Source organism: Triturus cristatus, chromosome 3_1 (genome assembly GCF_964204655.1).
Source record: "Triturus cristatus chromosome 3_1, aTriCri1.1, whole genome shotgun sequence".
NCBI lineage: Eukaryota > Metazoa > Chordata > Amphibia > Caudata > Salamandridae > Triturus > Triturus cristatus.
The window spans coordinates 1,108,533,007-1,108,547,025 of record NC_140583.1 but is presented as its reverse complement, the minus strand read 5'-3'; the positions used below and the strand labels follow the sequence as shown (position 1 = coordinate 1,108,547,025).

Sequence of the window (14,019 nt, the reverse complement as noted above, 5' to 3'; positions counted from 1 at the left end):
TGTTTGTGGATGTTGGTGGAATTCTAGTTGAAGTACTGGACAGTGTAGCCTGTGGGTATAGGCTGCATTATCTGTCTTTAAATTAAATTCTCTCTTAAAGGTGTATGCAGGTCTGCATGATTTGTCACCTTTAGAGATTATTTTTTATTGCTCCGGGGTCCACGCACATGGGCGGGACTATTCACTAGATTATGACTATACACAGAGATCCCCCTACTACAGAACTTGTTGTTCCTCTTAAAGGCTTCATCAGGCACACAGCAGTCTGGAATCCGTGTGCAAGGGCTTCCCAGTTCAGAGTCAGTGCCTATGGCTTGTGGTCTGAAAGAGATTTACTGATAGTAAATATGTGGGATGTGTCTGCGCAGGTCTGTGGCACAGAGGAACGGATGTAATGTAGTAAGTAAATCATAAATGGATCTAACAGCAATATTTCCGGTCAACTTGTTGAATCTCGCTCCATATTTACGTTAAGTATCCTTCTTCTGTCCACCCCTTTAATTTAGCAGTCATTCTACCCATTGAAATTGGGGTGCCTAGACCAGTCCTGAGACTCATTGGTTTTGTATCTAAAAAAACTTGAAATAATAGATGTGCTACTAACACCTGATATGGGAAATAATGATATAGAAATTTGGATTGTGTTCTGGCGGGGCACATATACAGAGGGTTGCCTTCCAGTATCCCTTTCTGTGTTTTGAGACCTTCAACATCCGAAGAACCATTAACTTACCTTTTTTTTCGGTTACCCATTCAGTGAGTTTATTCTGATCTACCCTTAAAAGACCAAAGTCACAGTTTCTGTCTTGTTTGTTGGTGTCTCTTTAGTGTCCTTTATTGTGCACAAAATAATGCCCAATTTATCAGGTGGGGCGTGAATAGTATCCGTCTTTTGATGGTGGCTGTGAACCTCTATGTTGACTGACTGCATCTGTGACATCACAAAATGCTATTGTATTTTCAGCTTTTTTCGATTTGCCCAAAATGATGCCGATTTATATACTAATTTTGCCCAAGCACTCAACTCACCTGAAGTTAGACCAGGGCACATCTAGAACATTAAATGCGAGGTCCATGCACGAGGTGACTCAATATTGCATCACAAGTGAGAGACCAGAAACTGCACATCCGCAAGGTGCTGCTAGGTTGGTTTTATGGTTGTGACTTTCAGAGGATTTTCTCTCTGAGACTTCAGCAGCCTCATTGGATTGAAAATATACTTCAGTCATTCGCTCTCATGGTTTGACAGTTTCACGACTCTGAATAGAATGGGGGGGATGTCATGGGGAACTCAAGGTCTGCTGTGTGGGAAAGTACCTCACGCCCCCAGTCTTATCGTAAGGATTTTGTGGGCCCCCCAGCAATAAATTGTTTGGAGTCCTGCTCAGAAGACTTTGAATTGTATTACCCACTTTCTGCTAATTCAAGGTCCGTGATGAGAAATATTGAATTCTATGTTAAAGGTTGAAACTGAGAAATAAACAGAATTGAGATAGAAAGTTCACTTTTCCAGGGGCCCCTTGGATGGTGGAGGCCCTTGGCCACTTTGCCCATGCTTTAGAACGTCTCTACAGGCCCCACAGGAAGCATTTCCATGATAGCTGGTCGGGGACACTCGTAACACTCCATGCCCGCCTGCTACAGCACTTTAGTCTACCCACCAGCGCCGGGGATGTGGGATTGGATGAAGGAAATGGGGGGGCAGTGAAGAGGTCCCTTCTGGCCACACTGCAGGCTCTGTTTCCTCCGGTCCAGATTCTGGAATCCTCCAGCTCAATGCCCAGTACCGTGATTAGATTCCTGACTGTTTTGGTCGGACTGGGACAAACCTAGGGCTGGACACCAAATTAAAAGTGACCCGCATTAGCGAATCAAAGAGCTAAAAAGTACCCCACGTGTGGAAATCAGGGCTGTTTAAAACTTGTGCTGAAAAGCTGTATAAGTGTTTTGCATGGTATGGGAGACTGCTTGTATTTGTGCTTGCTGAGGCAATGTTTGTGATATCGAGGAAATCAAAAGTATCAAAAACAGTCCCAAAAACACTGCAAGATTGCCCTATATGCCAGTCCGGCCCTGCTTTAACCTTTCTAGTGCTTTCAGGAGCTCGCTTTTTTACTCAGACATGCATTCTCAGCTGCTCTGTGGCCAGTTCCCATCTTGGCAGGCATGCTGCAATCTGAGCAGAATCCATTTTGCCCCCTATCTAGGCTCTCTGCCTCCTAGATTTCAACACCCTTGGATTCTTTTTTTGTTTAAACTCTGTATATTGATTTTGAGCAGCGAAACAAGCATACGTATAATGCAACACATGACAATAATTTTGTACAATACGTAAAACAAGTGGCCCCCATACAATGAGAGCAGGTCAAATAAGTGTACATCAGTAGGAATACCATTGTAGATATGAATTCAAATTCAGATCCACTACTATTATAGATATGAATTCAAATTCTGTGAACAATCCCACCATTTGTCCACAATCTTGGTACGCTTTTTGTTTTAGCATTCAGTGGCTCTGTATGCCAACTCAGTCGTGGCACAATATTCCATCCCTTTTATCCTTTCATCAGAGTGAGCTACCACCGACTGCCAAATGTGCCTCTTGGGTAGTAATTAAACCAATGTCGACCCGAGTTCTAATATTACGTGAGCCCCACCATTCATACATTATACCCACTGTCATCAGTTTAGAGTTCCCAGCAGTAACCTGTCTCACCACCTCTATTTAGGAACGTGCCACCTCCTGCCGGTATTGGGAAACATTTGGACCCCCATCCCATAATTACCTAATATTTTGTGACCCTGGGAATTTTTCACCTTTTGCATCAAGGTTCTTGAATGTTATCCATTGTGCATCGGCGCACTGAGTTACAATAAAACTTAAGGGTGTATTTGAACTGCATCAATCTGAGGTGGGAGGAAATTGTCAATGTTCTCGCTGCCGTTTTGGCTTCCACCCATTCTTATTCATCCATGGGTCCTACATCTCCCTCCCAGTATCATTTTATATCAATTGTGGGATCTCGTCAGGGGGCTCATCTGGTTTCAATCCAACTAAAATTGTGGTCCCTCGAAGATCATGCGGGAACATTTTGTTATTGTTTTTTTAAAATAAATCTACAAGATGGTAGTCAGAAGAGACCCCCTTGGATTCTTGTGGGGTGCTGAAATCGGTCCAGCACAGATTTAAAAATAAGGGTAATCTTGTGTCACTCCGCAGGCGTTGGCGTAGCCGAGATAAACTATATTTTATACTAGGAGTTGTGGGCCAGGTCTCCCTGTGGCGCATAGTTGTTTGAAGCACCGTTTAGTAAATATGAACAAAATGTTCGTTATCCTCTATAGGTGGACATTTTCTAAAATAAAACCTAAATTACATGAACTTGACATTGTCTGTATAGCATTTTAAAAATATTGTCTTACCAAGAATTAAATAAAACCTCTCGGCCCCTACCCCCCAACAGGAATTCTGTGCTTTTTGCAGGAGCTTCTCAATGGTCTAGTTGCAAAACTTCATTAGATAAAGGAGGCATGGAGTCAGTGATTCAGTTCAAGGATAGAATTTCATTAGATCAAATCAATGACCATGTGGAAAAATACAAACTACCATGAGGGACTATTGGTGGTGAACAGTGGATACATTGTTAAAGTAAAGAGCTCTCATAGAGACCCCTGAAGACGTTTACTCTGGTTGGTGGGCTCTAAGCCTTGTTGCTAGCAGTATGGCCTAATCCAGCATAGCAGTCACTCAAGCCAAAGTTTTGTTTTTTGTTTAAAACTGTTTTTAGAGTTACAAGAATGTGAATAAAGTATTTCAGTTGTTATAATGTGTTATTGCATATAGAACAAGCTACGCAATAAAGCCATTCACTAACAGGCAAGAGCGTCTGTATGAACAGTCTTTCATTCTCAAAGTTGACAGTGAGCCTTACTGGTTTTGTTTTTCTGCATAGTACAGTGATACGTTCTGTACCTCTCTTGGTCTGTACACCGGCTATATGATGTTATCTGAGGTGTTGTACTAGAATAATCAGTAAAACGCCCGGACTGAAACAATGGAAGCGTATTTATTTGCAAATAAATTATCACTGTAGAAGTATGCAATATTAAGTATAGAAAAGGTGTGATAGCCAACAAGATTAGGTTGGAACAACCTAGTGCACAGTGTTTAGAAGTGTAAATTATTAAAAGTGGGAAATGTAAGTACTGATAAAATAAGGCCACTTTCAAAAAAGATTACTCGCTTGTGAATGAACCTCTGTGCTTGAGATGCGTTTCATGTACACCTAGACTTTCCCTTGTGATTGTGGGTCTTTTCTCCTACATGTCAGTGTGTAACTCTAATTCTAACATTGTTTCTCTCTCATATGGCTGATTTGTATGTCAACAATGTATTTTTTTTCCTTACTAAGGCCAAAAATAACACGCCTGGACTTCAGAAAGAGCAAACTGACACTAGTCGTAGTGGAGGACGATGAACAGGTGGGTAGCACCCTTTTCTGGAAAGGGGGTGAGTTTTGAAGATGTTTTTTGCAGCTGTTTGACGTGGAGGTTTTGATTGTGCTGTGGAATTTTTTTCATCTCCTTTTTGTAATTACTGTTATTTACTTTGCAACATTTTTTTATGTGCTGAAATCCTTGCAGGGTGGCCATAAAAATAATTGTGCATATACAGCCGATACCAGCAGAGTTAAACTATGTTGCCTTCCAGCTTAGTACTGATACTGCCATCTTGATTGTTTGCAGCTGTTTTATTTAGGCTGTATTAGCCAGCTTGCATTTTCCACAAACTTGCACAAATCACCTACTTCCCCAAAACCTCTTAAAATGTTCAAACCTGCACTTTGGTCTTCATTCTGTACTAGCTCACCGATATCCGCTAGTCGGGGGGAGGGGCCATGCGAAATTCAAACTTGTGTGCCTTGTAGTAGTCCGAAAGGTGGCTGTTGGAATTATATCTGGCCTACGATATCACCAATGCTGCATTACTTCCACTGACTTTCAAGCTGGTTCTTGTACTCTTCAAAAGTGTGTGCATTACCCATAATCCCATCGATAGTGGAAAAACGTATCCAGTTGTCTCCAGTTTGCAAACAGCTTGCTACAAGTATTTGCCCCCCAGCAATACCCTTGCACCGTTCACACAAATCTTGCTGCTCCTGCCTTCTATGTTTGAACAGTTGCTTTGGTCTTTGGAACCATATGCTTTAACACATGTAAGTTACAGTAGGAATATTTTCATGAATGAAATGGTTGAAAATGCATTTCTTCACATTCTACCTCAATCCACTCCTTTCTTTCACCAGCACCTGAAAGTCACTAGCCTCACCCATCCTTTAGAAGACTGGAAATGCCCTATTTACAACTTCTTTCATACTTTAATCTGTGTAAATGTTTCTGCTTGTACAATGTGGTGAAATCACCCATGCTGTTATACATGATTTAGTAAAATAAATTGGCAAAGATGACTCAAAGTATAACAGACATATGCTAACAGCCTAAGGGTTCAAAGTATCCTTAGAAGGAAAGGCTCCACGGGTAGACCGCACCCACAAATGATACTCCCTTAGATAATGCTTTCCAGTTCTCATTAATCTTAGAATTTGAATCCATTGGTTCTTGTACTATGCTTGCATAGATATCTTTCCCTCAACAAACCTCCTTCACTTAAAACACATCCTGCCATTGGGTTGTGATTCAATTTGTGATTAAAATTGCCTTTCCAAGGGATGGGATGCAAACTCTCCTTTACTCCTACCTGATATTTTTCTTTCAGAATTATTTAATTAGATTATTGGCATAATACACAACGTGTATGGGGCAGTTGACTGTAGACCCTCCTTGTCAGCCACACAAAACAAAACCCGCAGTGCCCCAGCCCACATATAGGCTAAACCATCTCCCATCATTTAAAATGAGCTCAATGGTAACTCGGCCATTGCTACATATGGGCTGCTTAAAGGAAAAAAAAAAAAAAATCTGAGACCGCCGAATTCACCCATAGTCCCAATGGGATCCAGAGCAAAGCCTCTCAATTATGTGCTTATCTCTTACAGCTTGTATTTATTTTCTGTTGAGTCTTGTGTACTCAGGTTCTGGATGATAAATATTCTGAATTTGAAATCTCTTTGCTTCTGTGGCCCTTGTTTCTCTTTGCCTTTGGGTTAGGTCTCCCAGGTCAACCAGCACAGTCCTTCTATTAGATTGATCTTGGTCCATGGCCTTCATCATAATCCTGGTGACCATGCATACCATGAAGGGCAGGGCTCTGTATCACCTACTAAGACCTTGCCCTCAAAAAGGTGCATCATAAGGGCACCCTTACATGGGAGCGGGAGACCCCACACTCTAACCATTTTTGCTCTTATTGTTGTCAACAGCACCACTTCATCCTCCAATCATAATTCTGAGGGAATAGCACAGTTCTTCTAGTCTTTAGAGGCACTCACTGTGTCCCCAAAGTTTACACCTCCTTCTCCATCTGTGTCACAAGTGAATCCAGGTTCAGAACTTTCTTTTGGATGCAGCCAAATTTCCTTCTGGAGTTCTGTGAATGACAAATTAAAATTGAGTTTTCTCAAACTCCACTATGCTCTGGTGAAGATGGACTTTAAGATGAAAGTAAAATCTGTCTCCTGCCTTTTTTCTGTTTTCCTTTGGAGGCATGGTAAATCCTCAGAGACATCCCACTAGTGCAGTATTTGTGGCAATCAATCCTCCTCTTCAAATCAGTGCCCTCCTTGGTCACTGCTATTCTTCTGGTACTGCAGTAGTCGTCAAGAAAGGGAATTAAAGAAGTTGGTTGATTACAGCAATTCCTGAACCCCAAAGAGATCTGACTCCTAGCTGTGTCTGTCGCCCCTTGAGGCTAACAGTAGGTACCACCTTAAGGCACCAATTCTGCCACAAGGTATTCAGTTTGGTTGTAGCTAGCATTGATAAATCACCTCAAACACCCTACTGCTGTCCTGCCCAGGATCCAAAGTCGAGGCCCTCTCCTCCAGATAGTATGTGTCTGGGTCACCTAAGCTTCAGTAGTCATAATGGATCAAAGGAGGATGGAGAGAATTGCTGCTCTTCAACTTTGTCAGCCCTTAGAATCCGGATCTGTGGTTTCAGCATGCACACTGCAGGTTACTCTACACAGGGCATAGACTCATTGGCCATCTCTTATCCTCCATATGAAACACAAGGCTCTAGAAAGGGAGCTTCGCCAGAGCCCCACAAGGATGCACCTCCATGCTAGCCTGGCAAGCCCTGACCTAGAATGTTTTTTCTCCTTGCTCCATTCCCTCCCCCTGCTTCTTTCCCACACATTTTTATTTTTAGATGTGGTTGAAACTCCTCATTTGCCTTAAAAAAAATAAATAAAATAAATCCTTTCATTTTTCTACTTTTTTTTCACATCTGTGCAGACCACTGTGATGATTGTGAAAAGTAGCGTGTAGCACTCTGTCTCCCAGAGGTCTCCTGGTGCTTCCAAATTCTCATTTCTTCTCCTACCTCTTTCCCTGCCTTGCCTTTTTTGCCATACCTCTTTCTTTCCTCTTTTATATTAGACTGCTATTCCTAAATGGAATTTCTAAGGGGTCCACTGCTCTTTATTTCTTTACATTTCTTATTTTGTTAGCTTTGTCGTTAGCCAATCTCTTTTGATTTTACTAAAAAAATGTATATCTGATAGAGACATCTAGCCGCAGATTCCTTAACTTAGAATATCACCAGGCATCAGACTGGATCCGGAAAACATTCTGCAGCAGCACCTCTGCGCCCCGGGGGGGGCGGGGCCGCACTGCTCTGCCCTGAAGTTGTCCATGGATGTGACCTCAGCGGAGCCATATATGCCCCTCCCGGCGTGCTGACATCAGTTTTCTTCTTTTCTGCATCCCAACGCGGATCCTGGGAAACCAGCGGTTCCTTGACCTGTTTTTCGGGCCTTCTCGACGTCTTCGGTGTCACGAAACAGTGTGATGCCTTCGGGCGTAAAGGCGTGTGAGACCTGCAAGCGACAGATGTGTCATGGATCTGCACGCGGTATGTATTTGGTGCCTGGGGGTGCACCACGACTCAGAGTGCGATGCCTGTCAACAGATGAAACCTAAGTCCCTTAGGGAGCGTTGTATGAAGCTGCTGGCCGCCCGGATGTCCGATCCTGCACCTTCACGCCACCAATCTCCCTCTCGGGATCGGGCCCGCTCACAGGATCGTTCCCGCGGACATCGTTCAGAGACGGGTAAGCACAAGCGTAAGTCCCGGAGGTCATCCTCCCGTAAGCGTGATGCTGGGGCCCGCTGCTCTCAGTCCCTGCCAGACACGGGTGCCCAGCAGTCGTCTTCCCCCATACCCACCCTCCCCTGGTGTCGGAGCGACAACGACCCAAATGAGGCCTATTCTAAGTCTTTCTTTGGGTTACCCCCTCTCCCTGGTGTCCATACGAGTCCCACAGAGGAGGAAGGCACTAATTTCGGGTCTTTGCCGGCAGATTCGTCCTCGGCACCGGCTCTGTGCACCGACTCCGGCTCTGTGCATCGACTCCGGCTCTGTGCATCGACTCCGGCTCCGGAGTCGATACGACGTCGACGGGACACAGCCCGGAGGGGTATCCCAATTGTCTGTCAAGCCCGCCCGTCCATTCAACGCATAGCCCCGTGAGGCTACCTGCGCTGAAGTCGGCCGCATCACTGAGTTTGACGCCCTGTCGTTCTCCTTCCTCCCCACAGGTGGAGCTCGAGTCGCCGTCCATCCGTGCCCGGATCGAGTCCCCTCCGGGGGTTCTCGACGTCTAGACTACACCATGTCGGCATCGTTCGACGCCGGTGCCGACGGCTCCTGTATTACAGGAGGATGAGCTCCCTTTGGGCTCACCATGCCCAGGGTAGTTTCAGAGCCCCTTGGTTCAGGTGCCTAGTGTTCCTTGGCCTTTGGATCAACCCCAGGCTGTTCCACCTTTATTCTCAAGTGGGCGAATAAGCCTTCAACCGTCCCCGACCGACGGTTTGTTGTAGCCTCCAAGGATGGTGACGGAGGCTAGTGCGGCCTTAGCGAGGGCTATTCGCAGGGCTGCGGATATTCTGCGCTTGCAGCCCCCTGGGGTTTCCCTTCCCACTGATCCTTTACTGGATCTACTCCACATGGAGCCTGTGGACGTGGAGCCTTTGCTGCGCCTTGGTGGGTCCTTGTTTGATGTCATGCTTGGGACCTGGGCACGGCCCTCCTCTGGTAACCCTGTTTTTTAAAGCCATTGCTTGCTGGCATCGCCCAGCCCCGTTCTGCTTGTCCCTTCACCCTAGAGCTCAGTGTCTGGTTGTCCAGGCAGCTTTCGCCTTGCAGTCTTCTTTTGCTCTATCGTTGCTCCCTCCCACTAGGGAGTCTCGGTGGCTGGAGACATATGGACGCAACATTTTTGCCTCCGCCAGTGCGGGCATCCGTGCCTTGAACACGTCTTGCATGTTCGTACGTGCTTCCTTTGCCCTTTGGGACTTGGTTGAGCTCCTTCTTCCTTCTCTCCCAGAAGGGCCCGGTGCTGACTTATGTCTTCTTCTTGATGGCCGGGGATTGGCACAATATTCCATTCGATCTGCCCTGGATGCTACCGACTCGGTTAGTAGAGGAATGGCCAGGTCAATTGCTTTGCGCCGCCATTCATGGCTGCATGATAGTCGTTTTCCCGACAACATTCGGGACGCTCTGTGGGATCTGCCATTCAATGGTGTGGACCTTTTTGATTGTCACGCTGATTCAGCGGTCTCCCGCATCATGTCTGGTCTCCCATGATTCACTGGTCCTTGCGGGCAGGCTTTCTTGACTTTGTGGCCTGTTTTGTCACATGATGTGTGACTTTAATTTGCTTTTCATTGATAGGCAGCGTTTCCTTCCTTGTTTGGGACCTTGGGTTCATGACGTAATACCCCGAAGGTCTGGGCAGACGTGCCGCCGTGTTTGCCTTGGTTGGTGCAGCTAGTCAGCTGGTTGTACCTTCTTTGCAGTCCTCTGTCTGTGAGCTTGGCTCCAGAAGAGGCCCCCTTGCCGGGGTAACGACTTACCCCTTTGTGGGATAATTGATGGCGGTTATGTAGCTGCCTTCCTAAGAGGAAGGCTTGATAAGCTCCTGTGAAGTATTCTTAACAGGAGATCTTCTATGATTCGCTCTGTCTTCTCTTTCTGCTGTATGCGTCCCACATGTTGGTGTCGCTGTATTGCGCTTATATTTAAAGGTTGTGGTCTACGGTTGTCCGTAGTACTTCCAGGCATTGGTATGGGTTCCTTACTGTGAGGTTCCGTCCAGTCACAGTTCTTCCACGGCTGATGCCCTGCCTTTTTTAGCGCCAGGACAAAGCCGCTGTGCGGTACGCTCTTCATGTTTGCGTGTATTTGGAGTGCACCCTGGTATGATTCGCTATCATAGGGTGTTTGTTTTTTCTCCTGCTTCTGCGGTGCCGGTTCTACCCTCACCTCTTCGGGATGGGTATTAGTTTCTCGTACTTCAGCCCTGGCTGGACTTGTTCTTAAAGGGGCATCTTCGCCATGTACGTCTATGCTGTACATTGCCCTATGCACTCCATTACTTTCCACTTCCCCAACAGGAGTTTTTCCTGCTGCATTCTGCACAGGTGTTTTCCACACTTCTGCGTTGGGTTCCTGCTGTAACACACTCAGAGGCCTGTTCTCTGCAGGATACTCGCTTCTTGGGTCCCTGGGCCATTAGGCTGGTCCTAACTGTTTCCACTATCGTGTCTGGCGCCATCTCCTCATCCGTCTAGCGGGGGACCGTGGCTCCTCCCGGGCAGGTGGCTGTCGATTGTGGCTCTGGACATTGTCCTGTCCACTGCTGCTTCCATATGACTGTTGGTACTTTCACGTACCCTAGTCTTCTATCAGGTAACACATAATTTTTACACGTATATTTTCTTAATCTATATCTGCTCTGCGCTCTTCACACAGCAGAGTCGTGCATGCAATGTTCCTTCCTGTGGTGTCCGTGGTCTTTGCCCCAGTCGGCTCATCCTATCCGCTCTTGTGTGGGTGTCCAGCTTGCCAGATACCCCTTTTTTACCAGTTGCCTACCTGCTAATGCATACTTCACATTTGCGCTGCTCACGCTACCCTACAGGGGTTTTTTCTATGTTTCGTGTGGTTCTACCATCCACACAGTATGCTTATGTGTGTTTCTGTCTTCCACATGACTATTATTCTTGCTGTAGTCCTGTTTTGGGTGCTTCTGATTGTTACCCTCAGCCCTCTCACGTCTTGTGAAGGGGCGACTGCATGCTGGAGTGTCTTGTGTTCCTGGTACTGCCAGCACTTTCTGGCCATGGGTAGGCATCCCGCCAATGCTGCCCCACGTATCTTGGCTGGTGCGGGTTCGACATTGCTTTTTCCCACTGTTGTGCATACTGGACCGGTATGCGCTGTCATCTCTCTGGGTTTTACTTAAGCCAACACATCGGATCCTGCCGATCCATCGGACCCTTGGCTCAGTCCTCTTCTTTACGAAACCATGAACTCTCACTTCCGCACCGATATTTCTAGCTGTATGCTTTCTTTCTCTTAACCCGATATACATACGGGGGTTTTCGAGCTGTTCTTTGACGGCTTGTGGTACCTTTGCCTCCCATTGTTTTCCACTCTTTTCAGAGCTTCGTGGTCTAGGGTGGCTGTGCTGGCTTGTAGTCTCGTCTGTGTTTCGTCACCTTGCTGACGGCTAAGTTCTCTCGGGAACTTGGTGGGGTTCAGTCGCAGGCCCGCCTCCTCTATGGGTATGGTTTTGGTATCTATTCTAAGTTAAGGAATCTGCGGCTAGATGTCTCTATCAGATGGAGGAGTTACTTACCTTCGGTAAGTCCTCCCCATTCTGCGAGGCCTTTTTCAGGTTGGGCTTCCTTCATTCGCCTCCCTCCGAGTGGCTTTGTCTTTCTGCAGGCTGACCTCTTTCACTTCACTCCTACCCGGAATGCTTCATTCTATTTTGCTTGCGCTACTCTGCCCATTCTCGTGACTAGACGGTATGCTCATGTGTCATGTGTCCTTTAACATCCCGACGCCCTGGGTTGTCCAGTGTGGGGTCTTCTCATGTTTCCCCTTCCCCCGCTATCCCCTTCTCCATCGCCTTGGGGTCTCTTACCTTCCCTGTGGCCCATTGGTTTGAAGTCTATTGGCTTGGTCTCTGTCTATAGGTCTCTTACTGGGGTTACAACGTCCCTTTCTGGAGCCGTCTTGGGGTGGATTGTCTTTGCTCATGAGTTCTGGACATGTTGTCCTTCGCGGTTATATCTTGTGGTTGCAGACTTTGTCATCTGCCATGATGTTTTTTTCACATCTTCTTCTACCTCCGGGGGAGGTTTAGCCTTCACTTTTGCGGGGTTGCTTATCAGAGCAGTGCTCTGCTATTTCCCTTCTCTAGTTTTCAATATACAGTGCCTGGCACTGTCCTTTATGGTGCTGTTTCTCACCATTTGAATTTTTTCATCTTTTTCGCACACTGTTCCCATATTCTCACTGTTTTGGTGGTGGCTCCATGTGACGTGGAAAAGTTTCTCTGACGAAAACTGATGTCAGCGCACTGGGAGGGGCATATACGGCTCCACTGACATCACGTCCGTGGATGAAGTCAGGACGGAGCCGTGCGGCGCCGCCCCCTGGTGCGCACAGGTGCTGCTGCGGAAAGTTTTCCAGATCCAGTCTGATCCATGGGGATATTCTAAGTTAAGGAATCTGTGGCTAGACTGTGTCTCTACCAGATACATTGTTACCTAAGGTAAGTAACTCGTCCAATATGCTTAAATGTCTGTTGTTGTCATTCACATTTTGTTCCTCCCACCGACTAGTCGGTTAGCCTACTTAAACCACTAACATCACTTTGAGTGACTATTTTGCTCTCTCACAAGGAGTAACTATATACTGTTCTAGTATGTGGCACTTTGCATCTCACACTCTCCTCCTCACTCCTGGAACGGGGTTAACTCTGCTCAAGATGGCTCTGTTAATCTGAGGTTTTTACTGTGATACCAGTACTTTCAGGCACTTGAATCTGCTTGGACATCCTATGGTGAGTAGATCCTGGAATCATGCTGAGATAGTGCAAAGGGGGCTTTTGAAGTTAATACCAAGTCTTTCAAAGACGTAATGTGGAAGGTCTGTTCTCTTCTCCAGATGTCCAGGCTCTGAGAGTAGGCCACAGAGATGTTGTGACTGCGGTTTGTAGCTGGGTTGAGAGGTGTCTCGGGGAGGTTGTAAAGGGGATACCTTGATTGCTTTGTGGTTGGCACATCATGTGGTTAGTACTCTTATGAGTGACTCGTGTTGTCCGTTTAGAATAAACACTTTTGCAGTGAAATTCCTTTTTGGGAGTGGCACACAGTACTCTCCGCCGCCCTCCATAACTTGGGACCATTACCGCCTGGCTGTGTGTGCAATCCAACAGGAAAGCACTACTTACCATAACTTGTCTTTTAGATTTCTATCAGTGGGGGAGTCCAGTGCACCAGATAGTGATTTAATGGTCATGTCTTAAACCAACTTTTTAGGTATTGGTTCACTTGGTGCTTGCTCCTGTCAGTTGCTATCAATTCCTATTGCAAAGAAACAGGCAGCACTCCATCTATTATCACTACACACTTTCCCAATGTACTTGTTCCTCTGTATCTTTTCTTCTATTTCTGTAAGTGCTGTTTGGCTATGTCAAGTTTTAAATGTAAAAAGGTATACATACATGCTTTCTTTCAAGTACATTTACATCTTGTGAGAAGTTGGCCTGGCATATGCTGTTCCTAGTTATAGGGACACCTTGCACCAGTCCAATTCGACTCTTATTGATGATAGGTTTAAGACAACCTTTAAAGAAAGCTATCCTAGTGGTAGCTGTGGAGAGCGCCTTCAGGCTAAGTCTTGAAGGAGTGTTAAGCTTATTGTTTTACCATAATAACCTCTTGAATAACCAAATGAGAGTAGCCCACACAGGTATATATATAAAATATATGTATTTATTCTAGACAGAATCCCACAGTCTCTTTATGAAGCTGT

The 14,019-nt window shown here is 45.9% G+C and overlaps 1 protein-coding gene across 2 annotated transcripts in view; it reads left to right on the top strand.

The window, feature by feature from the left end:
* Positions 1 to 14,019, top strand: part of EPB41L5 (erythrocyte membrane protein band 4.1 like 5) — an 851,839-nt gene that overhangs the window by 424,129 nt on the left and 413,691 nt on the right. For both annotated transcript variants that reach the window (XM_085645978.1, XM_085645979.1), the window contains exon 11: positions 4,413 to 4,482. In XM_085645978.1, coding sequence (XP_085502104.1) covers positions 4,413 to 4,482 — 70 coding nt within the window. The remainder of the gene's footprint in view (positions 1 to 4,412; positions 4,483 to 14,019) is intronic.